Below are 23,734 nucleotides of genomic sequence, written 5' to 3'. Positions count from 1 at the left end.
GCACCAATATTTAACAAGAAATATATGGCTGATTCTTCAGGGCACAGTTGACTAAATTAAACTTGTTAACTAGTTTTTAGTTAAAATAATAATATTCCCAATATACAAAATATAAAATACACACTGTTTGGTAATGATAAACAATAAAGATATTCACTCTTTACATTTCTTATCATCTAACTGTCACCCAGCTGATATGTTTCCCTGTCACTTCAATTGAAAAAATAAATACAAATACTTGAAATTATTATTATTATTTTCTATAGGTTTATCTAAATTATCTATACATAAAATAAATAATTTAAGAGACAAACACTGATGCTGTGCAGATCAGGAAATAACAGCAGCTAGTTAGTGTGTATCTGGTGGTAAAGCATAGGGCCTCAAGTGAGAAAAACCATCTAATTAAAAGTCTCTTTGATAACTTGGTACTTGGCAGTGTTCAGAGATGGACATAGGTCTGAGATTGTTGTAGTAGCACGTCATTATCTAAGTATTCGTCTATAATTTAAAATGCCACATGCATTCTCTCTTCCTCATTCAGACTACATCTTCAGGAACACAGAAAGTTTTTGGCGTCTTTCAGCTTGTTCAATGCTCTTGTATACAATCAAGAATGCTACGCTCCCACAGTGTCTTCAAAAGCCCTGAATTAATAATCGCAGCACTTTTTAGGAACTATGTAGATTAGCAACCAGTCATGTTTGCTGCCTTAAATTATTAATGAGTTGTTTGCACCACAACTTGACCTTCCTCCTGATGCTGCTGTCTCCAAACAAACTTGCATGCAAGCAGGATGAAGCAGTGTGAGGTAAAGTGCCAGGGCTTTTTATAGGAGACATGCTTTTACTGAATGAGAAGGATTGGAGCGAACATAAAATGGAATTGCAGAAGTAAAGCCAAACTACTTGGACCTGTGACTTGAGGCAAAAGGTCAGAGAAAATTACTTTCCCATAAAGGGACGTCAACTGGCAAGGCTAAAAAGACACTGAAGTAAAAATACCGAATGACATGAAGCAAGAAAACCAATGAAAACAGCAGGTTATTTCAGTCTTCAAAGAAAAACATTTGTCTGCTAGAAAGAATGCCATTTGTCCAGCAACATGCTAAGAGAATGAAAAGGATTAAACACTGAATTCAACATATTTGCGAACATTTCATTTAACAACACAATTTCCTCATGTTAATAAGTATTCTGATTTATAGAAGTAATGCCCACCACTCCAAATCATTATTTTGCATAGAGTAAAAGTAACGCCTGGCGTCAGCATTGGCTACCAACAAAAATATTGTTTATTCCAAAACCTGAACCTTTTTTTTTTTTTTCAAAAAGGATGGTTTAGAGTTTTGCCCGATGAGCATTGACCACTGCTAATTTAATATCAGTGGACATCCGCCACAGACTCCAGTGAATCAGTGCATCCAATGAATCATACGAACAGATTCATGTATTAAGCAAATAGTGCTTATTATTTTTGTCAATATTGTGTGATAGTCTACTTGTAAGACAAAGTACTTGTAAAAACTGACAAAAGTAACTTTTTAAAATTCTCCCAAAATACTGACTCAAGTTAATCAACTTGACAATTTCTGTGCTCGATTTTAACTCTGCACCTCTCTCTAGTGAACAACATTACTACCCTTTTTCATTTTAGTTTTACTTTATAGATTGACTTTGAAATGGAGATGCTGCTAATCTTGTCTGTAAAACTACTAACAGACAAGCAATTACCACATTCAGTGGCAAATAACATCTCATGTTTTTCACACAAAGACCACCACAGTAGTAACTAATTTATTTACTTGGTTTCTCAGCCTAATTTGGCTCATATACCCATAAGACTATTAAATCTGTCCATTCATGAACCTTTTTTTCTGATGCATCCTTTGTGATCAGAACTTCTAACATTTTCTGTAGAGAAATTATATAATTATACTTACAATACAGCATAACATCTTGACACGAAGAAGTTTTACTTCTAGAAAATAAATAGCTACTTCAAAAAGTACAACCCGAATTCCGGAAAAGTTGGGACGTTTTTTAAATTTTAATAAAATAAAAAAACTAAAGGAATTTCAAATCACATGAGCCAATATTTTTTGTCACAATAGAACATAGATAACGTAGCAAATGTTTAAACTGAGAAATGTTACACTTTTATCCACTTAATTAGCTCATTTAAAATTTAATGCCTGCTACAGGTCTCAAAAAAGTTGGCACGGGGGCAACAAATGGCTAAAAAAGCAAGCAGTTTTGAAAAGATTCAGCTGGGAGAACATCTAGTGATTAATTAAGTTAATTGATATCAAGTCTGTAACATGATTAGCTATAAAAGCTTTGTCTTAGAGAAGCAGAGTCTCTCAGAAGTAAAGATGGGCAGAGGCTCTCCAATCTGTGAAAGACTGTGTAAAACAATTGTGGAAAACTTTAAAAACAATGTTCCTCAACGTCAAATTGCAAAGGCTTTGCAAATCTCATCATCTACAGTGCATAACATCATCAAAAGATTCAGAGAAACTGGAGAAATCTCTGTGCGTAAGGGACAAGGCCGGAGACCTTTATTGGATGCCTGTGGTCTTCGGGCTCTCAGACGACACTGCATCACTCATCGGCATGATTGTGTCAATGACATTACTAAATGGGCCCAGGAATACTTTCAGAAACCACTGTCGGTAAACACAATCCGCCGTGCCATCAGCAGATGCCAACTAAAGCTCTATCATGCAAAAAGGAAGCCATATGTGAACATGGTCCAGAAGCGCCGTCGTGTCCTGTGGGCCAAGGCTCATTTAAAATGGACTATTTCAAAGCCTGCAGTCCAGATCTTTCACCTATAGAGAACATTTGGCGCATCATTAAACGAAAAATACGTCAAAGACGACCACGAACTCTTCAGCAGCTGGAAATCTATATAAGGCAAGAATGGGACCAAATTCCAACAGCAAAACTCCAGCAACTCATAAGCTCAATGCCCAGACGAAACTGTTTTGAAAAGAAAAGGAGATGCTACACCATGGTAAACATGCCCCGTCCCAACTATTTTGAGACCTGTAGCAGAAATCAAAATTGAAATGAGCTCATTTTGTGCATAAAATTGTAAACTTTCTCAGTTTAAACATTTGCTATGTTATCTATGTTCTATTGTGAATAAAATTTTGGCTCATGTGATTTGAAAGTCTTTTAGTTTTCATTTTATTAAAATTTAAAAAACGTCCCAACTTTTCCGGAATTCGGGTTGTAAAACGTGAAAGAATATATTCTGTAAGTGAAGGTTTGGCATGAAACAGTCAATAAAAATCTCCAATACGTATATAAGATCTTATTGAGGCCCATGAGAAAGTTTACACACCAAGGCAAACAAATCAGTGCACAGGCATGTATTAAACTCTTATGCAATCACACAACAATAGTATTAACATTCACTCACTCACTCACACACTCACAGACTTTATACAGCCAATTGATTGGGGTTCAACTTCAACAACCTAGCATGAGTTAAACAGTACACCTATTTCTTCAGCCAACATGTGCTGGCAACAAAATGACAAAACAGGAAATCAAAAACACAGAATATGTGGATGAAAACACAAAACTGAGTTTTGACTTAAATAGAGGGTGACACACAAAGCTGAGAATAGCAAATGGCATACTGAAAACCAAAGCAATGACAGGAACAATAGTGTTTGCCCTTCATATTCCCTTTGTCACAGTCATTCGTGGTAAGTGGCATGCTCTGTTGATGAATGAGTTCCACACTGTAACTTCAGTGTCTTAGATGAGTTCATGGAATAAGAAAAGGCCTTGAGTTTTTAATGGCTTCTCATTGGTACTGTCTATAGTCTCCGAATGATGAAGCAGGCATGGGAGCAGGTTCTTCCGCAAACTGTGGGCCTGTAGAGAAAAGATGATGTTGGCTTTTCTGTTTTGATTTAAATATTAATTTTGAAAATTCACTTTATAAAGGGGTGGTTGATCAGCTTTTTTTTCGAAAACTTAATTATGTTAATGGGGTGCAATATAACATGTTTCGGTAAAAAAAAAAAAAAATGCATTATTTTCACATATTTTACCTTATTTCTAAATATTTTTATTTCTGATTGGTTAGCATGCTTATGATTCACTAAATGCCTAGTTCATGTTGTCTGGAAATGCCATGCCCCCTTACCATTATGTAAACATCAGGGTTAGTGATGTCACAAACCCAGGAAGAAGCTCGTTGTAGTCCCTACCAGCCTTTTTTTTAGTCCATAAACAGAGATTTCTTTAAAAGAAAATATCTCCCTTCGCATTGAACTCTGCGCATTGTAACTTTGTAGACGTTGTTTATGCTCTAACAGCAACATTACACACTAACTAAAGTTCAAAACGTGAAATCATAATCAACCACCCCTTTAAAAAGTTTTACTCCGTTTCAAAGGATAACTTTGTACACTTACCAGTTGGGAATTGCGCTGAGGCAAACCTTGTGAGCAGAATTCCTGCACCCTCTATTAATGCAAGCAGTATACCTCCCATTGCAGCAGAGCCAACCATGGCCACCGGCCCATCTGGGATGAGACAAAAGATTAATACCACACACATAAACATAGGTTATTCTTTTTTAAAAGATGAAAAAAAGATGAATGCACTTAATATTTGTTAACTCGCTTACATGACCACATCATTCAAGCCACAATTTTTTGGGTTTTGACTTACTTCTTGCTGCTAAAATGGCTCCTGTCATTGCTCCACTTGTGATTGAGTTCCAGGGGTCTTCTTTGCCCCTCACCTTCACCAGTCCACAGTCAATCATGGAGAAGAGGCCACCCCACACAGCAAAGCTTCCTAATGATGACAAACATTTGACAAGTATTTCTAATGTGTAATATAATTTAAACTAAAACCAAGACATTTGATGCAGACAACATGTAAATAAATAAAATATTGAAGAAAAATGTCCACAAATTGGTTAATTTAAACAAACAAATATATCTAAATTAATAAAAAATTAGCTACTAAGGCTCCGTTATCTGCTAATCTTGAGAACCTCAAAATGGCCAAAGAGTGGACAATTAATCAGATTCCAGATTATGTAATAATTTATCATACTGTCATATGGTTATGTCTCCCTTCCTTTTGCATTATTGCAATTGTAATCCATCTTGTAGATGTCCTGGGAACCAAATGCCTAAAGAACTGTTTGTAAAGAATTGTTTATTACACAGAATCTGTGCCAATACCACGGACCATAACAATGTCAGCTTCACTCACAGCATCACAGTTTGGGCTCCTCCTGTGTGCATCCTTTAAATGTTGTCACATGACTTGTACACTTTCAGTCAGTTTTTCTTCATTAGTAGCATGCAATTATATAGAAGGTGTTGAATTTCATCTTTAGCTCCTTGCATTCTTTCTTATGTCAACAGGTGATGTAATGAATATACAATATAGTGAATATTTTTTTATAGTTATTTTTCTGGCTGACTGATGAGCTTATGGATGCTGAATGGTTATTCACAGCTGACGGCTTTACCTGCTGCAGTTTGTTCAGATTGTGCACAAAATGGACACTGCTTTTCTGCACTTTTACTTCGCAAGTCTCCATCATTTTCAATCTCTCTCGAGCTACACAAATGGAGCTGCTTTTAGCAAGAGTGCCGTAAGCGCTGGAGTTCGCAGAGATGAGGACTGTTTGAAAGTCTACTTTCCACTAAAACTTTGATGCGCATTGGCACGGTTTATTACGTCAACATAAAAAGATGTGATCGCAAAAAAGCAGGAAAAAAGGCATTTCATGCAAATTTTTAAGTCATCATGTACATTTATATAGTCACCAGTAGTGTTGTCACGGTACCAACATTTCAGTATTCGGTACCAATACCAGTGAAGATCCACGGTTCTCAGTACCAATTTCGGTACCAAAGCAAAACACAAAAATATGCTAATTAACAAAAAAAAACTTTTTAGCACTAAAAATAAAACCAATGGCATTCTTTATACTTATTTACAATTGTGTTTAAAGTTTTTCTACAAGTTATATAATTATGAAAAACAGTAAACAAGTTTCACCCAAATTTATTTTGTCTTTTAATTTATGAAATTTAAACATTTTATTTCTGGTAAATAAAGGGGATTTTCTATTAAAATTAAAACATGTAAGAAATATTGTGATTTATTTCTTTAAAAAATAAAGTTTTATAAATTTTTTCAATAGTAGTAGCAGTATCACATACATTTTACTAAATAATAGTAATATTTCTAGCACAATGCCTTTATGTAAAAATTAACTTTTAGGCCTAATGAATGCATATTTGTCATTTTAACTGAACTTAACACTGGTGGTGATGCTTAAGATATTTTTGGTCATTGATGGTTTCTGTAAAAAAAATAGTAATAGATCATATTAATTAGTATTCACATAATTATTATTAAAAGATAATACTACTACTAATTCTACTATCATACTATGTATATCAGTGGTCTCCAACGTGGTGCCCACGGGCACCTGGTAGCCCGCGTGGAGTCTCTGAGTCGCCCGCCGAGCACGTTCTATAAATAGCCTGAATTGTAATCTTTCATTTTTTTTTATGAGAACATTATAAAATGAGAAAATTACTATTGGTGACATTTCATATACCATTAAAACATAATAAAATAATTCAATAATTTAAAATATTTAGAATCTGCACGTCTCTCTCTCTCTCTCTCTCTCTCTCTCTCTCTCTCTCTCTCTCGCTTGCTCGCGCGCACCTCTCTGTCTCTCTGTTGTCTCTCTGTTGTCTCTCTGTTGTCTCTCTCTCTCTCTCGCTCGCTCTGCCTCTCGTACGCGCACCTCTCTTGTTCTCTCTGCGTAACGCGCGGCAGAGGAGCAGCGTTTTAATTTAGTTAAACACAGATATTATGTTGCTTTTCTAATTTTACATGCAAGTATGTAAAGTAGGGCTGCACGATGTGTCATTTAAGCATCGATATCGCGATGTACGAATCCACGATAGTCACATCGCAGCTTATATGTCTTCTGCTTGTTCAAAAATGAATATGAATAATTCTAAATGAACTCCATTACAGGAAAAGACAATAAAGAATAGTTTACATATTGCGTGTCGATTCAGCGTGGTAAGACTCTCGCTCTCTCTCTCTTTTGCATGTGTGAGAAACTGAAAAGATCGCTTGATGGAGAGAGAACTCTGAAGCTCAGATGCTGAAATTAATGCAAGCGTCGTGCGCTTCAGTCTATGTAGTAAACAAACCCGCACGTCTCTGTCATTCATTAATTCACACAGAGACGCGCAGAACACGGATTCATATTTCAAGCAACATTTGCGGCTTAACATTTACAGATACTGGTCCATATGGATGATTTGATTTGATTAATTTATGCTAACTTTGACAAATTCTATGACTGTCCATATTAAAATGTAAGTTTCATTTTCATGACTGGATTTTGAGATTCTGTCCTCGTTTTCTGCTTCGCGGAAATCATAGCGCTGAACCGGGTTTGAACGGGACCTCGGTACTACCGGTACTTAAAGAAACCTGGTACCGTCACATTTAAATTTTTTTAAAGGGAAGTCGTGGCCTAATGGTTAGAGAGTCGGACTCCCAATCGAAAGGTTGTGAGTTCGAGTCCCGGGCCGGCAGGAATTGTGGGTGGGGGGAGTGCACGTACAGTTCTCTCTCCACCCTCAATACCACCACGACTTAGGTGCCCTTGAGCAAGGCACTGAACCCCCAACTGCTCCCCGGGCGCCGCAGCATAAATGGCTGCCCACTGCTCCGGGTGTGTGCATTTCGGATGGGTTAAATGCAGAGCACAAATTCTGAGTATGGGTCACCATACTTGGCTGAATGTCACTTCACTTTTTTAGTACCGACTTGGTACCGAAGTACCGGGTCTTTTGACAACACTAGTCACCAGTGGCGATCTCATCCAAAATAAAACATTTTGAGCACTAAATTAGAATATTAGAATGATTTCTGAAGGATCATGTGACACTAAAAAACTATAATAAGGTCCAAATAAAACATTTTAAAATTGTAATAATATTTCACAATATTAGTTTATATTTTATTTTTTTTTGTATAAATACATGCCACTTTGGTTTGACTTTTAAAAACATAAAAAAAATCTTACTGAACCTAAGCTTTTTCGTTTTTCAGAGTGTATCAATCTGCACACATGGCGATCATGTGATAGATATCCTTTGAACTTTACATTACCTCCTAGTTGTGGAGCTCTGGTCCTTATGGCTGTCAAGCTACCCCTCATTCTGTGATTCATTCCCTAAAGAGATTAATAAAAAACCAATGTGATCTTAATATTGGACCCAAGAAGGACTGCAGTTAACCTAAAATAATACAACATCACTGTATCATCAGCATATCATCATCACTCACAGAAGGAGAGTTTCTGAAGCCTTTGACGGCCTGAAAGATCCCTCCACCGATGGCCCCCATGGTGAAGGCGCCCCCACAGTCGTCCACTATCCTCCAGGGGCTGAGAAACAACGAAAGGTCACGATGATGAGAACGATAAATGTACATAAAGTTTATCTATCATTAACAATATGGTATTACCATGGACCACCTCTACAATGACTTCTTTTTTGTTAAAGGAAATCCTACTCGAAGACGTATTCATAATGTCTCCCAATAAACGAGACAAAAAACAAGTCTTATAAAAATATAAATATGGGATTTCTTTAGTGCTTATGTTTTCACGTCTTTTGCTAGTCGGTTGATCTATGTCATACATATGTTAATAGAAAAAATATATATTCTATTTTTTAATATTGTAAAAAATATAAATAATATATATATTATTAGTCAACATAATATAAAAACAAAATCAACTGATCACGGATGCCGGCAGAACAAGGTCATGTGCTTGACTGACAGCATGAAGCCTGCACTGAAGGACATCGCGTTGAGTAGCGTCCGTCAAACCGGCCATATCACGATCATTCGAGCATCAAACAGCCTGACAATTAATCCGACCATTTATCAGATATATATAACTGTTTGAAATGTATAAAACAATAAGTCGTTTGTGGCTGTCGGCTCACCATGGCTCCCTCGCGTACTCCTCCATTTTGTTCTTTTCCTGTTCGCACTGACGTAATCAGACACGTGCTGCTGCTGCGGGTGACGTCAGGTTATTCGCGTGTTCCTTTGCTGTCTCTTTCTTTGTGATCGTTGTATAGAGGACCCTCTAGTGGCAATATTTCTACCAACTACGCAGAGGTCCCCAAAATGTGTGAACTCCACCTCGCCCAGAGGCTGTGATGGCCTCCACACATTGTTTTCACCTGGAATTAAACAAAATAATAATAATAATAACCTAATTGTGCTTTTAAATTTGGCTATTTGCTTATTTTGACTTGAAATTGAGAATTATGCCTGAAAAACTTCAACTTCTAGTATCTCACAATTCCCATGTAATGAAATTTGTCAAGTGACTAATAAAACTGAGCTTGTCCTTTAAAGCAGAGTTTATTATTTTGGCAGAGAGGAGATGGAGCAAGACTATAAATAAGTAGATGGCTCTGCATTAAAACAAGAACTCTAGAATCTCTCTCTCTCTCTCCCTCCCTCATGTCGCCTTTAAGTCATTGCTCTGAGTCTGACAGGCTGTTGGCTGTGTTTCCATTATTAGGAAGGGGAAAGGAATGAGATGCAGACTGAGCCTGCATTGAGAAATGACCAAATATAGACATTTCATTGCTTAGGTTTATTAAGACAGGGGGCAATCAAAATATAAACTAGCTTGCTTCGATTCCAATAAACTTTCTGACTCTGAAGGAGAAGTTCACTTCTGAAGTGCTCTGAAAATGCTTTTGCAATCCAGTAATTACAAAGTAATATATGCATTACTTTAAAAGCAATACTCTATGCATTGCAATAAGCATCTGCCATTTATCTGAAGAGTACAATTCTACAAGAAAAGATTTTAAATACGAAACCTTTGACCAAGTTGGATGTAATTTGTAGTGTTACCTCACAAGCGGCTTTAAAGAAAAGAAAGTGTGTTCTTGTGTTGTTCTTTTTCCTTTGACCGTCCCCTTCATGTATAATTCTTTATCCTAGTGACCAAATGAGATAAGCAAGATTATGTTGCCTTTGCAACATAAAAAAGTGTGTTCTTGTGTTGTTTTTTCCTTTGACCGTCCCCTTCATGTATAATTCTTTATCCTAGTGACCAAATGAGATAAGCAGGATTATGTTGCATTTGCAACAATGCATTAGATCACTGACTTTTCCATGCCTAAGGAACTCAGTGTAGCTCTGCTCTGTAGGTCAGTATCGCATAAGGTTATATGAAGCTTAAAAGAAGATATGATGACGGAATTTTCATATTTGGGTGGAGTAACCCTTGAAGGAGTTTGTTTTGATCTTAACAGAGCAGTGATAACTTCAACTAAATCTAGTTTCAGGTACATGAAATAAAGCTGAAATAAAATAAAAAATTAAGAGACGAAACACTGAAACAAACATGATTCTGATATTTTTCTGACAATGACTTGAAATTAATAAAGTAAAATCCCATGACCAGGTGTGTTTGTTGGACCAATCATATCTTTATCCGGCAGATTTATCCAAAACTAATTTTATTTTCGAACACAAACTGAATTAGCATAACATTTCACCTTAGCTTTTACTAGATGTGCTCTTGACGAGACTGAAATCATACATGTATGAAAATATATTGTCTTCAAAGCACGTTAGGTACATTAACCTTTATTATGTGCAGAGATTGCTTCCATTCCCAAAGTAATAACAAACTACATTTTTTGTCTTTTGATAAATTACAAATGGATGGTAAAAAAAAAACACTGATCATATTCACAGATCTGAGTATCCATTGCTTTTTCTTGAAAGCTGTAATCCTGTTCTCTTTCACACCCATCATTCTAAAACAAGATATTAAAATTCTGTAGTACAATTGAAACTATATATTATTTGTAATTATTGATTAGAATCCCATCTTTATTCCCTGATCAGCAAGAGCTTTTAATATAGAGATTCCCAAAACAACTATAAAATCCAGACAATTATTTGTTCTTGTATAGTTCAACTCATCCAATTCGACTGCAGAAACAAATACCTTTTCAACATCCACACTTACTGTATCAACACACATTAGTAAATCTATCATATGAAATATTCATTTAGTGCAAATGACAAGCAAGGCATCAACTCTGCAGTTCCACAGGCCACTGAAGCCTCTGAGCACCCATGACTGCACCACACTTCCATTTCTTTCTATCGTCCAGTGTATTTTGTACAAAGACTCCTGGGTAGAAGCAGTTGTATATCATCATATATAAGAGTCCTTGCATGTCTTCCATACTATAGGGCAGAACAGAAGTAAGACTTTCTATGGAAGATTCTGATTAATGATCTTCTCAAGGTCTGTGAGATGTCTGTCCTTTCATTCTTGCCGTTTTCTTCACCCAGAATTATCTCTCTGCATCTCTGGATTATTGCAAGAGCTTTGGTAATGCAACCTATGAAATAATTATTCATGGTGAGTTAAAATGTTCAACAATTTCTCAGGGAACACGGAATAAATAATAAACTCTGATATAAATGCATATATGTCTATTTTTAATTAAATAAGAAATTATTTTTACTATTTTTACTATTATCTATATATCATCTACAATTGGAAATTTATATTATTTATATTATTACATTTAAATATATATAAATTCCTACCTTTTTGAGCTGTCTGATATTGGTGCCTCTAATGGAAGCCAGAAGTTGGTCCCTTGAGTTTTGAGCTCCTCCTCTTCCTCCTTTCCTGTCGTCTAGTTTCCTTTGTGACATGGGCGTCAGGGAGTTCTTTAGGAAGTCTCCGTCTAGCATTGGAGGTGGAGGCGGTGGTGGTCCTCCAGGTGGTGGTGGGGGTGGAGGTGGTCCACCACCAAGCCCACTGACCCTTTTCTTTTGAGTCAACTTGGGTGACGGTACGGGAGAAGTTATAGGAGACGGTCTAGGCGAAGCTTTCGGGGAGCCTTTACCAAAGCCAGGTTTTGGAACTTCTAATGTGTCTTTCTTGTCTCCAGTTACTTGGACCTGTGCCTGCTTCTGTTCCTGCAGCCGCTTTTGCCGCTGACGGTCCATATTGCGACTAAGTATATTGGTCATGGTCATACGAGGACCAGCTAACTCAAATTGGTAGCCCAGTTTCAGAAGCGTTGTGTTTTCTTTCAAGATTTTGGTCATCTCCATTTCTGACTTTCCTCCAATGATGTGTCGTTGGTTGTGGAAGCGTAACTCAGTGAGGGTGGAGTTGTGTTGGAGGGCATGGATCAAGGCCATAACACCTTTGCTAGTAAGAAGATTGGAGTCCAGATTGATGCTAATGATGCTTTTGTTATTTCGTAAGGTCTCTGCAATAGCATAAGCCACGTGGTCATCGGCACGGCAGTTAGCCAAAGAAAACACTTTGATGTGTGTGTTGTTTTTTAAGGCCTCGGCGAACTGAATAAGTGTTTTGGTTTTTATGACTTCTGAATTGTTCACATTGAGGTCAGTCATGCTCGAATCATTGCAACGAACTCTCTCCAAATCTTCATCAAACATGCTGGCCGACTCATCCTCCTCTTCCTCCTCATTTGTCTTACTTTTTGAAATAGTATCTGAGACACAGTTTCCAATTTTCTCTTGCTTAATGGGTTCATGAACGTCATTATCAATTTCATTTTGTCCCATTACTTCCAACATAGGGCTCTCTTTCAACTTTTCGCTTAACCTTCTTATTTGGTTTTCTTCCTTGACCTTCTTCTCTTCTTTCGTTTTGTCTTCTAGAACCTGATTTTGCTTTTCCTCTAACCTGGATGTATAGCCTTTAGTTTTGATTTCCTCTCTCTTCCTAAACTCTTCCTTTCTATCCCTTTCCTTCTCCTCTTTCTCCTTTATCCTAGAAATCATCTCCTTTGCTCTACTTTCCCCAGATTCCCTTTTCCAACAGTCTTCCTTTCTGTTTTTCTCTTTACTATCCTCCTTCTTCTCTTGAAGCTTGGATATTAATTCTTTGGTTTTGTTGCTACTACTTTCTCTCATCTCTCTTCTATCTTTGAATTTACTCCCATTACTTTGTTCCTTCACTTCTACTTGCTTCTCACTCTCCTCGTCCTTCCTGGAAAGGGCATATGGACCAAATTTGTCATCTTTGCTGGCCTCTGTGACTCTGCGGGTCCTGTCCTCCATTCTACCATCATGTTTAGAGAAAGAAGAGGTAAAGGGGGTCCTCTGAAGCCCTCCATTTTTGCTGTCAGACGCGGAGGTATTCTTCTCTTGGCTCAGGCCCATCTTACGTAGGTACTCTTGCTTCCGGCTCTCCTTCTTCGGCTCTCCCTGAGGATTCGACATTTATGAATTATGGACAAGCAAGGTGACATATGCAACATGTTATATTTTTTTGTTTTGGGGGAGCCGACTGGAGGAAATGCCTACATATCAATATTAAAATGTTCAACTGAAGACTGGGCTTTGACATATGGATATACAAAACCTGTAGTGCATGAACACTGGATGTTTACACTGGATGTTTCAGTGAAGATGTAAACTTGCACAGTGGCTGAGTGTTTGGTTTGTGAGCCACGTTGTTTTGCACTAGAAAGCTCCAGCCTTGAAAGACTTATCCTTAAAAGGCAGTGAGCAAAGGAGCAATCAACCAAGGAACTTCAAACAGGCCAACATTTCAAGAGACTTAAAATCCAAAGATAGATATATCTCCTTTAGATATATCTTAGGAGTTTTTTTTCTCTCCTGTTTATCATGCCTCAAAAAGTAAACATTTATGCCCATCACAGCTTTTACATTTAAAGTAATTTGTAAAAGTTGCATAAACGTGCAATATGTAAAAATAAGGTGACTTTCGCTAGGCTACTAGAGTCATAAAATTATATAAATACATCTATCCTGAAAACATCTGTCTATACAGAACCTGGAAATAATTGCCCTGAAAACCACATTATATTTATTGATTTGTTTTGCATTACTTTCAAGCTCCTACTGCATTAAGCATGTTGGTTCAAACTCAAGCATTCACATTTTCACAGATGAACTTGTACAGTAGTGAATATTTTACCTCTGTTGACAGGTTCCTCTGTAAGCGGGATCTTAAGTCATCGGTCTGGCTGCTTTGTTGTGATTCCTTTTTAAGTGTCGCGGTGGTTGGTTTTAAATCCGTTTGGTCCACTACGATTATTTCACTCGGATCTGGATCGGGAACGACGGAAACCTCTTTCTGCAGCTCCTCCATTTCTTCGGGCGACAGGTTTGACAGTAAACTGTCGAGGTCCGGGTCTTCGCTCACCTGTCGCCCGGTTTTCGTGAGTCCCCTCACTTTCCTCCGGGACATAGCTGCGTTCAGTTGTGATACAAAGTAATAGGCTGTAGAATTCGCTGAAGATATCACTGTCTTCCCACTTACTTTACCTTTTTTTAAAAACTGTTCATCAACAATTAAAGTTTAAAATGGAGGAGGTTGAAAAGAGTCAAACTGAAGCCTTTCTGGATGTGGAAAAGAATCGCGTGAGCAGCGCGAGACGCGATGGACTGTCAGCGCAAGTTTGTGCTGCTCGGACATTCCTTGAAATCCATCGCGAGCGCATGCCCATATTTAGATGGGGGTACATAGTCCTTTAAAGGCAATTGGGAAGGCTATGGTTTACTAAAACCCAAAAGCATCCCAGAAACAAACTGTTACTTCCTGGTCACTAAGGAAATCAGGATTCCTGGAGTACTGACAACATTTTTCCAGTGATGTTATAGAAATATGTTGGAATAATAGGCTGCTGTGCTATTCAAGGAATCAGTTTAATGTGGTTCAATAGAAAAGTCTGGGCTATACAGAAATTTGAAGTGATAATGTGTCATCCTACTAAAAACCAAAAAACAAAACAAAACAAACAAAAACAAAGCCAGACTACACACTTTTATGTATTTATTTATTTTGGTCTCGCTCAGCCTACTTTTCAAAAGTTATAATTAACTGTTTTTTTAACGAAACACTACAGTTATTTTGTGGTATATAAAATATCTTTGTTATACTACAAAATTGTTATGTGTAAAAATAAGGCAGCATTAAATAATGACAATAGGCAAACACTGATTTCAGGAACTGCACCAATGGAGACAGCATGCAAAGTCAATTCTGTTTTTATTGTAAAAAGAGATTATGCAATACTACTTATCCAGTCTGTTCAATTAGACCTTTCTTACAGGATGATTAGTGCAAGTACAAACACAAGTAGCCTTTTAATTGCCCCCCCCCCCCCCCCCCAGTTGAAAATACCTGTTAATATTCCACATTGTAAAAATTCTTCTTTATAGATCCTTTTCTTATTTGTACTTCACATTCCAAAGTGACAATACAGGAGCATATGCTGTATATAGCAAAACAACACTGTTAATTATAGATTAATTTAAATAACTAACTAGTTATTTAAACAATGGAAAAAGCATCACAACTAATCTTACAAATGTGAGATGATGAGGTAGCAGAAATAATTTAAAAGTAAATGTACCATATGCAACAGATTAATTTTTTTAAGCTGATACTCGTTTTAATGAGGATGTACTTTTAATTTACATTCTAATTTATCAATGAAAAGTGTCATTTATGATGAACTTTTAAATTAATTAAGGTCCACTCCTGTTAATATGAATGGAAAAAATCCCACCTTTATGTGTGATCACATTAGTGAAATTTCAGCCACAATTTGTAAGCAAAAAGGTCTGTTGTTTGTTGTCATTAGTGTAGCAATATATGAAGTTCCTGAATGCATGTAATCACACTGAAAATTTTGCCATCTCACAATTCAAATTTTATATCTTGCCATTTTTTTTTTTTTTTTGCGTTTTCATATCACTATTCAGATTTCCTTCTCAGAATTTGGAGGGAAAACTAAAGGAACTTTGTTTAAACATACATCACTGTGAAGATGTAACAAAACAACATAAATGACAGAATCAAAAAGCTTTTTGAAACAAATAAAAATGCACAGACGGACAGCTAATTGAATTCAAACATTACAGTTATTCCCTTGACAACTGGCCTTCGTAGCATGAGATACAGTTAAAGACATGCAAATCTAAAGGGCGTTAACTTTACAGCTGCTCAATCCAGATCTAAAAACAATTGATGACCTGCAAATGCAAAAATTGATGTTTGGTTGGATGCTATGAAACATGAAATTCATTCTTAATGTAAGTTCTCTCTTATATACATACTGCATATTAACTGTCTATAAGACATCTACGATTCATGTCCGTATGTTAGCTGTCTATAAGAAATGAAAAGCATACAGCATGATTTGATGTTAATGATGCAAGTGACATGCTCGGATTAGCGGTCAAATAAATACATTTTGAACATGTCTATTGCAGAATAAAGTGCAAATAATATAAGCTTCTTCTCATTTGGTTGAACAAAGAACGATATCCTAGGTGAATCGGAACTGGCAGCCAGTCTCTACTGCAAGACAGTCATATTTAACAGTCCAAAACATAATGGCACATTTAAAGCAGTCTTTTGAGTCTGTGAGTTGCTGGATTAAAGTGGGAGGAGACGCGCTGATTAATGACACATGAAAGCTGTACATCAAACAAGAAAACACTCCGATGCGTGAGTCGATTTTGAGGTCAGTTCATGCTTCACTCAATAAATTAATCAAGAAATAAATAACATAAATCAGTTTTTAAAACGGCTTCTCATTCAAAGGATTCCTCACAAGCATGGGCCCTCCTCATCACCCGCTTTATGGGTTATCTTCTCCTCATTGAGGGACTTCAGCTCTTTCAGTGCCCTGGGTACTGGGGAGGGGAATACGGCGGAGGAGCTGAAAACAAAAACAACACAATTTACGAAAAAACAACACAATTTTAGAAAACCGTTATATTGTCTGTGCAACTATATGCAAGTATGGGGTTTTTATTTCCACTATACACTTTAAAAATGAAGCTTCTTATTGGAATTGATGGTCCATGAAGAACCCATAACATCCATGGAAACGTGCCATTATTATTTAAAGTGGAAAAAGTTTCTTCAGATTATTAAAACATTCTTCACAATAAGAAAAATGGTTCTTTTAACGACCTTTCACTGAAAGCCTCTTTGAAAAACCAAAAATAGTTTGTCAATACCACTGATGTGAAACACCCTTTTTGGGACCTTCGTTTGCAGTATGTGATCTCGGCCACAGGCTGTTTGAATACCTGCTTGACTGTATACTGCGTCAGGATGATTAGGAGGATAAGGACCCTGGACCATCATAGGATACTGGTGGGGGACACTTGGATACTGCGGCACCATTGGATATCCAGGATAATCAGGATGTCCAATGGGTTTACCAGAAGCATCGTACATGTGCTCCACAGGATAGCTGGCCATTGGAATATGCTGGGCTGAAATTGAGACTCATGTTAGTAGGTGATGATTTTTATGAGTATGATAATAAAGAGCAATGCAACTGCAATACCAGAAAGAGAAATAAGAAATCAATCAAATTATTTATATAGTGCTTTTCACAATATGCATTGTTTCAAAGCAGCTTTACAGAAGACCACAGTGATAATCCTTAATAACTTCATGCCTTAAATTCACATTTAGCAGACTTGAGCTGGAAGATAATATAGTTACATTTTCCAATTATACAAATAATCAAGCTGTTGTAGTATATAATGTGCGTGCTCTCTGTGTATACTGAAAAAAAAATCGAACTTTACAAATAGAGCTGTTTGATAATATACTTTACGTTTTATAAATACAACTTTTAGTATATGTACTATAAAATAGTTTACACTTTTACATGATACAGACAATCAAGCAGTTGAGTTTTGCATGATATTATATCCAGCATTATGTGAGTGTACTGTACAGTATATCCAGGTAGGATTTTATGTATTTATAGTTGTATATCATGCAAATAACCCAACAGCAAAAAATAAATAAATAAAAATGCATCAAGATACATGCTAAGTATTAAATGTAATACCCTCATGTTGTCTCTGCAAAAATGTGATATTTACTTTGTTTATTTTTTTTTTTTTTAAGTAATTACGCTTACCTTCATAAGGAGTTCTGCCGCGTTGCTGGCGGCGCTGGTACAGGTAACAACAGGAACACATGAAGCAACAGACCATGGTGGCTATAGCAGCCACAAAGAGCAGGATGGATGAAGCAATGCCAGCTATAGTGGAAGGGCTGAGAGAGGCAGGACAGAAAACTTGTCAAGAAAGACAACAACAATTTTTAATTATCTGACTTCTCTGGGAGAAACTCAGAAAAAACTGGATAAAAGCATCTGCTAAATGAATAAATGCCTGATTGTACATAATCATAATCAAACAAATGAGATGAAAATAATATATACTTTGTCATTTATTTATTCAGGAAATTATCCAATATTAGATATCTGTGAGAGGCAAAAGGATGTGAATCTCTAGGATTAGCTGTTAATTTAAAGGTGAAATTAGAATCCATCTGTTCAGAGGTGTTTTCAATCAGTGAGATGACTATCAAGTGTCAGTGTGTGTCGTGTTTTATCTAAAGAACAGGGATCTATTAAAGTTTGGTCATGTTTGTGGAAGTGTATCATGGCACAAACAAATGAGACCTCTGAGGACCTGAGGAGTGTTGATGTTGCTCATCAGGCAAGAAAAGGTTACAAAGCCATCTTTAAAGTGTTTGGACTCCACCAATCCACAGTCAGACAAACTGTGTACAAATGGAGGAAATTCAAGACCACTGTTACCCTCCCCAGGAGTGGCTGGCCAACAAAGAACACTCAAGACGTGTAATAGTCTGTGAGGTTGCCAAGGACCCCAGGGTAACTTCTAAGTAAATAAAGGCTTTTCTCACATTGGCTAATGTTAATGTTTATGAGCCTGTCATCAGGAGAACACTGAACAACCATGGTGTCCATGGCAGAGTCGCAAGGAAAAAGCTACTGCTCTCCAAAAAGAGTATTGCTTCCCATCTGCAGTTTGCTAAACATCATGTGGACAAGCCAGAGGAATAATGGAGAAATGTTTCAACGATCAACCTTCACAGTGCAAATAGCCAAAACCTGGATATTTCTGGCATTATTAAAATCCTGGCTGGGACGTGTCCCGTATGAACGGCGCATATGGCCACCCTAATGTGAGGTTGAGGAGCCTCTCTAGGCCACTAAGTGGTCAATAAACTAGAATCCTGAAAAGTGTACCTGAGATGGAACAGCATGCAGCGCTTCTGTCCCGCCTCGGTGATCATCTTGAAGCCATCCAGGCAGCAGTAGCGGCGGTGACAGTTCCCACAGCAGAAGGATATGGGTGGGCAATCAAAGCCATTGTGCCAGGTGCCATTTTTGTCCACATACCACAAGCAGTCCTCATCTGCACTCACTGAAAGAAAGAACAAAGCTAGTGGTTAAAAAAACACACACACACACAGATATATTTCAGCATAAATATATTGCCAAAAAAATCATCAGATTTTCATGCAAGTTCTAAAAGTTGACAATGAGAACCCAATCAAACAAATGAGATGAAAATAATATATACTTTGTCATTTATTTATTCAGGAAATTATCCAATATTACATATCTGTGAGAGGCAAAAGTATGTGAATCTCTAGGATTAGCTGTTAATTTAAAGGTGAAATTAGAATCCATCTGTTCAGAGGTGTTTTCAATCAGTGAGATGACTATCAAGTGTCAGTGTGTGTCCTGTTTTATCTAAAGAACAGGGATCTATCAAAGTTTGGTCATGTTTGTGGAAGTGTATCATGGCTCAAACAAATGAGACCTCTGAGGACCTCAGAAAAAGTGTTGATGTTGCTCATCAGGCAAGAAAAGGTTATGAAGCCATCTCTAAAATGTTTGGACTCCACCAATCCACAGTCAGACAAACTGTGTACAAATGGAGGAAATTCAAGACCACTATTACCCTCCCCAGGCGTGGCTGGCCAACAAAGAACACTCAAGACGTGTAATAGTCTGTGAGGTTGCCAAGGACCCCAGGGTAACTTCTAAGTAAATAAATGCTTTTCTCACATTGGCTAATGTTAATGTTTATGAGCCTGTCATGGAGAACACTGAACAACCATGGTGTCCATGGCAGAGTCGCAAGGAGAAAGCCACTGCTCTCCAAAAAGAGCATTGCTTCCCATCTGCAGTTTGCTAAACATCATGTGGACGAGCCAGAGGAATAATGGAGAAATGTTTTGTGGATAGATGAGACCACAATAGAAGCGTTATGTTTGGAGAAAGAAAATACTGCATTTCAGCATAATAACCTTATCCCATCTGTGAAACATGGTGGTGGTAGTATCATGGTTTGGTCCTGTTTTGCTGCATCTGGTCCAAGACGGGTTGCCATCATTGATGGAAAAAAGATTTCTGAATTATACCAGCAAATTCTGAAGGAAAATGTCAGGACATGTGTTCGAGAACTGAATCTCAAGAGAAAGTTGTTCATGCAGCAAGACAACAACCCTATGCACACAAGTCATTCTAAGAATGGTTACAGAAGAACAAAGTTAATGTTTTGGAATTATTGAGTAGATTTCTGGACCTTAATCCAATTGAAATGTTGTGGAAGGACCTGAATCAAGCAGTTTATAGGAGGATACCCACCAACACCACAGAATTGAAGTGGTTCTGTACTGAGGAATGGGTTAAAATTTCTACAAACTGTTGTGCAGGACTGATCAGCAGTTACAAGAAACATTATTTGCAGTTATTGTCACAATACATACTTTTGACATAAATATTTAACACCGGATCATACAATTCAATAAATAAATTAGAAAATATATTTTTTTCTCTCCTCTGTTTGAATGGATTCTCTTTCTCTACCTTCAGGATTGGTGTGAAAATCTAATTATGTTTTGGGCTTATATGACACATATTGTCATTTAATAATAAATTTTACACACAAACATACACTTAAATATTCATAATAAACATTAACAATAACCTAAATAGACAGAGGAGCAATTAATGAGTGCATTAATTCATAAGTCCATTAATCATTAATTTAGGATTATTTAACTGTGTAGACGCTCATTTAGCTAACTCAAATAATGACTGAAGTGCCGCTAATTTCTTGAATTTATGTTGAGTAAAAACCTCTAAAAACATCTACAATTATTATTATTATAATTTTTTTTTTACAGAAATTACATGTAAGTCAGTTGACCACTTGCTTCAACGTCTCAACTCTTGTATCCACCTTTTCCTGATGTAAAAATCATAGACAGTAAAAGCAGAGACAGTGGTAAAAGCGAGTAAAAGAGGTAAAAACGGGCGCCGCCATTTGTAAATTCTATGGGTAAAGCTTCTATTTTTAGCTGTACAAAACAGTTAATTTTGCTGCTTGATATTGATGTGTACTATCATATTATTTTAAGCTGTTATCTTAATTAAGAACACACTGGTTTGAACTGCAAACAGTTTTACTGTTTACTGCACGATGTTATTCTCCTCGTTATTTACCTATAGCGGCTAATGAAACGGAAGTCTCACCAGTGTTGTCAGATGTACGATAATTATCGTATTTGTACGATAATTTTTACCTCTGTACGATGTACGATCAATAATGAAAAAAATCCCTTAATGTACGATAATTTCAGAATTCTATGAAAATTTAAACGAGGGTAGTTGCAGTCATATGGCTTCTTTACTCATACACGAAATCGGCTCATTACAGACACTCTAAATGCGTTCGTGTCCACCTCAGGTGTTAAGAACATGGTTAAGAATGTAGGAGAGTGCCCTGCTTTAAAGCCAACGAGCACTAGTTGCGGTCCATGATAGCAAGAACCCCTTCAACATCTGGCAACACGCACGATTCCGATGAAAGCGGCTCAGATGTGGAGTTAACTGCACCACGCAGCAACAACTAAATTCCTTCTTCACTGGACACGACAAGATGCGACGCAGACAGTCACTGAAAATAATGGGATAGTATTTTGTCTCACTGCTTCTGTCCTACAATACGCCTTGTTATCTATTGTGGTAATTTGCAGGTCGTGTGAAAATGTTGTTGGTTTAGAATAGATAAATAACTCTTTTGACTCGTGCACGATAATTTTCTTCCAGATACGATAATTTTGAACTTCTGGTACGATACTTGGACATTTCCAATCTGGCAACACTGAGTCTCACCCATAGGCTTAACGTTACTTCCGCGTTGAGGAAAAAGGTGGATAATGTTTCAGTTAAGTTTCTGGTTCTTCACTGAAGGCCCGGTGTTATACAGAATGCAGAAGAAAAACAAATGCAGTCTCGTGTGAATTTACAAATCTGAGGAGTTTGAGAGCTGTTGGCATATACGGTTTTTTAACCACGGCAGCTATGTATATATTAATTGCATTACATAAGCGCTATACGTTACGTGGCATTTCAGTTCAATTTCATTTCATCTGCGGATGAAGATAATACATTATAAACAAACGTGTTTGTAAGTAAATATTTGCGACAATGAGGCCTATGAAGAAACTACATTATCGTCTTACCCTGCCAAGCCGAGAAAATGATACAGAGGACCGTTATAATGACGGCGTAGAAGGACATGCTGCTTCCAGTACACTTTCCGTTACAGCAGACAAAACGATTACGTTTGCATCATTTGAAAAATAGACCTTAAATGATACAATCTGCCACGACTCGCAGACAGCGGAGCTCCGAATCAAGCGGCTTCGTGATCAACACGCGATCAGAGTGGAATGAGACGCCGCCCGTGACGCTACACGCCAGATCTCCAGTACCAGCCTCAGCCTACTCTCTGATCAAATAGGCTACATTAAAGGACGTTCATTTCGCCTGGCTTATGCTTAGATTTCGTACACATTAAAAGTGGAAATGAAGGGATTTATTCAGTAGATTGACCGCAGATGCGCGAAATTCCACGAGGACAAATGATGCCCGTGGGCTCCTGTAGCAGCGCGCCCCTGCCTCTCTGAATAGTTCACATTTCTGGAGATAAATACACTCATTCACATTATATGTGGAGACTACACTGCATCTTTGTTATGTTAAATTGAATGAAATATATGAGTTCTTAATACACACACACACACACACACATACATATATATATATATATATATATATATATATAGTGATACTTGTTTCATTACCTCTAAGTTTGATAAAAATTCCCATATTTATCTGCTACAAAACATATTTGTTTTAAAATATACAACTTGTTTTAAAAATGTGTAAATTAATGTATTTTGTGCAACAACCGGTGTAGGCTGTACTGGAAAACGTAGTAATTAAAACTTCATATTTTAAATAATTTTTTAATAAATCTGTAAATAATTGTGTAATAAAGTCTGTATTTTCCTAAATATTAATTTAGTTCTTAAAAGTATTTTTTTTTTAACAAAACTGAGGCCACATTTGTTCTTAAAAAAAAAAATTAGTGACCCAACAACATACATCTATGTAATACACAAATACTTTTCCATTTGCGTGTTCATAATCAAATGTATTAAAATTATAATGGCAAAGTACAGTTAACTTAACATTTTTAGCACTCTGCAAAATATATCTTTAAGAGTAAATGAAGATTGTTTACAGTAAAAAAAAATATTAATTTCCAAAAACTTAGTTTTGAAACTAGACACTTAAAATTTTGAACTTAACAGGCCTTTTATTTTGAAATTCTTCTCATAGCTCCATGGAGACAATACTGCCAATAAGACTGTAGGATCACTATGGTAACACTATATTATTCTTCATGCTCACCCA

At 36.9% G+C, this 23,734-nt stretch overlaps 3 protein-coding genes across 3 annotated transcripts; all 3 read right to left on the bottom strand.

Annotated features, from left to right (window-relative positions):
- Positions 1-3,237: 3,237 nt before the first annotated feature.
- LOC132119049 (mitochondrial import inner membrane translocase subunit Tim17-A) lies at positions 3,238-9,166 on the bottom strand. Its single transcript, XM_059528792.1, has 6 exons — positions 9,047-9,166; positions 8,379-8,478; positions 8,202-8,265; positions 4,698-4,826; positions 4,439-4,549; positions 3,238-3,893 (listed from the first exon to the last, which is right to left on the bottom strand). Exons 1-6 carry the CDS (start codon positions 9,070-9,072, stop codon positions 3,823-3,825), a joined length of 501 nt encoding a protein of 166 aa, XP_059384775.1. The 5' UTR covers positions 9,073-9,166; the 3' UTR covers positions 3,238-3,822.
- Positions 9,167-10,906: 1,740 nt separating this feature from the next.
- Positions 10,907-14,431, bottom strand: LOC132119492 (leiomodin-1-like). The gene is made up of 3 exons (XM_059529522.1): positions 14,080-14,431; positions 11,700-13,343; positions 10,907-11,488 (listed from the first exon to the last, which is right to left on the bottom strand). Exons 1-3 carry the CDS (start codon positions 14,350-14,352, stop codon positions 11,462-11,464), a joined length of 1,944 nt encoding a protein of 647 aa, XP_059385505.1. The 5' UTR covers positions 14,353-14,431; the 3' UTR covers positions 10,907-11,461.
- Positions 14,432-16,625: 2,194 nt separating this feature from the next.
- Positions 16,626-22,927, bottom strand: LOC132119491 (protein shisa-4-like). The gene is made up of 5 exons (XM_059529521.1): positions 22,495-22,927; positions 19,202-19,379; positions 18,062-18,198; positions 17,211-17,399; positions 16,626-16,834 (listed from the first exon to the last, which is right to left on the bottom strand). Exons 1-5 carry the CDS (start codon positions 22,550-22,552, stop codon positions 16,794-16,796), a joined length of 603 nt encoding a protein of 200 aa, XP_059385504.1. The 5' UTR covers positions 22,553-22,927; the 3' UTR covers positions 16,626-16,793.
- Positions 22,928-23,734: the final 807 nt, after the last annotated feature.

Source organism: Carassius carassius, chromosome 38 (assembly GCF_963082965.1).
Source record: "Carassius carassius chromosome 38, fCarCar2.1, whole genome shotgun sequence".
Lineage (NCBI taxonomy): Eukaryota > Metazoa > Chordata > Actinopteri > Cypriniformes > Cyprinidae > Carassius > Carassius carassius.
This window is presented reverse-complemented; position numbering and strand designations above follow the sequence as displayed.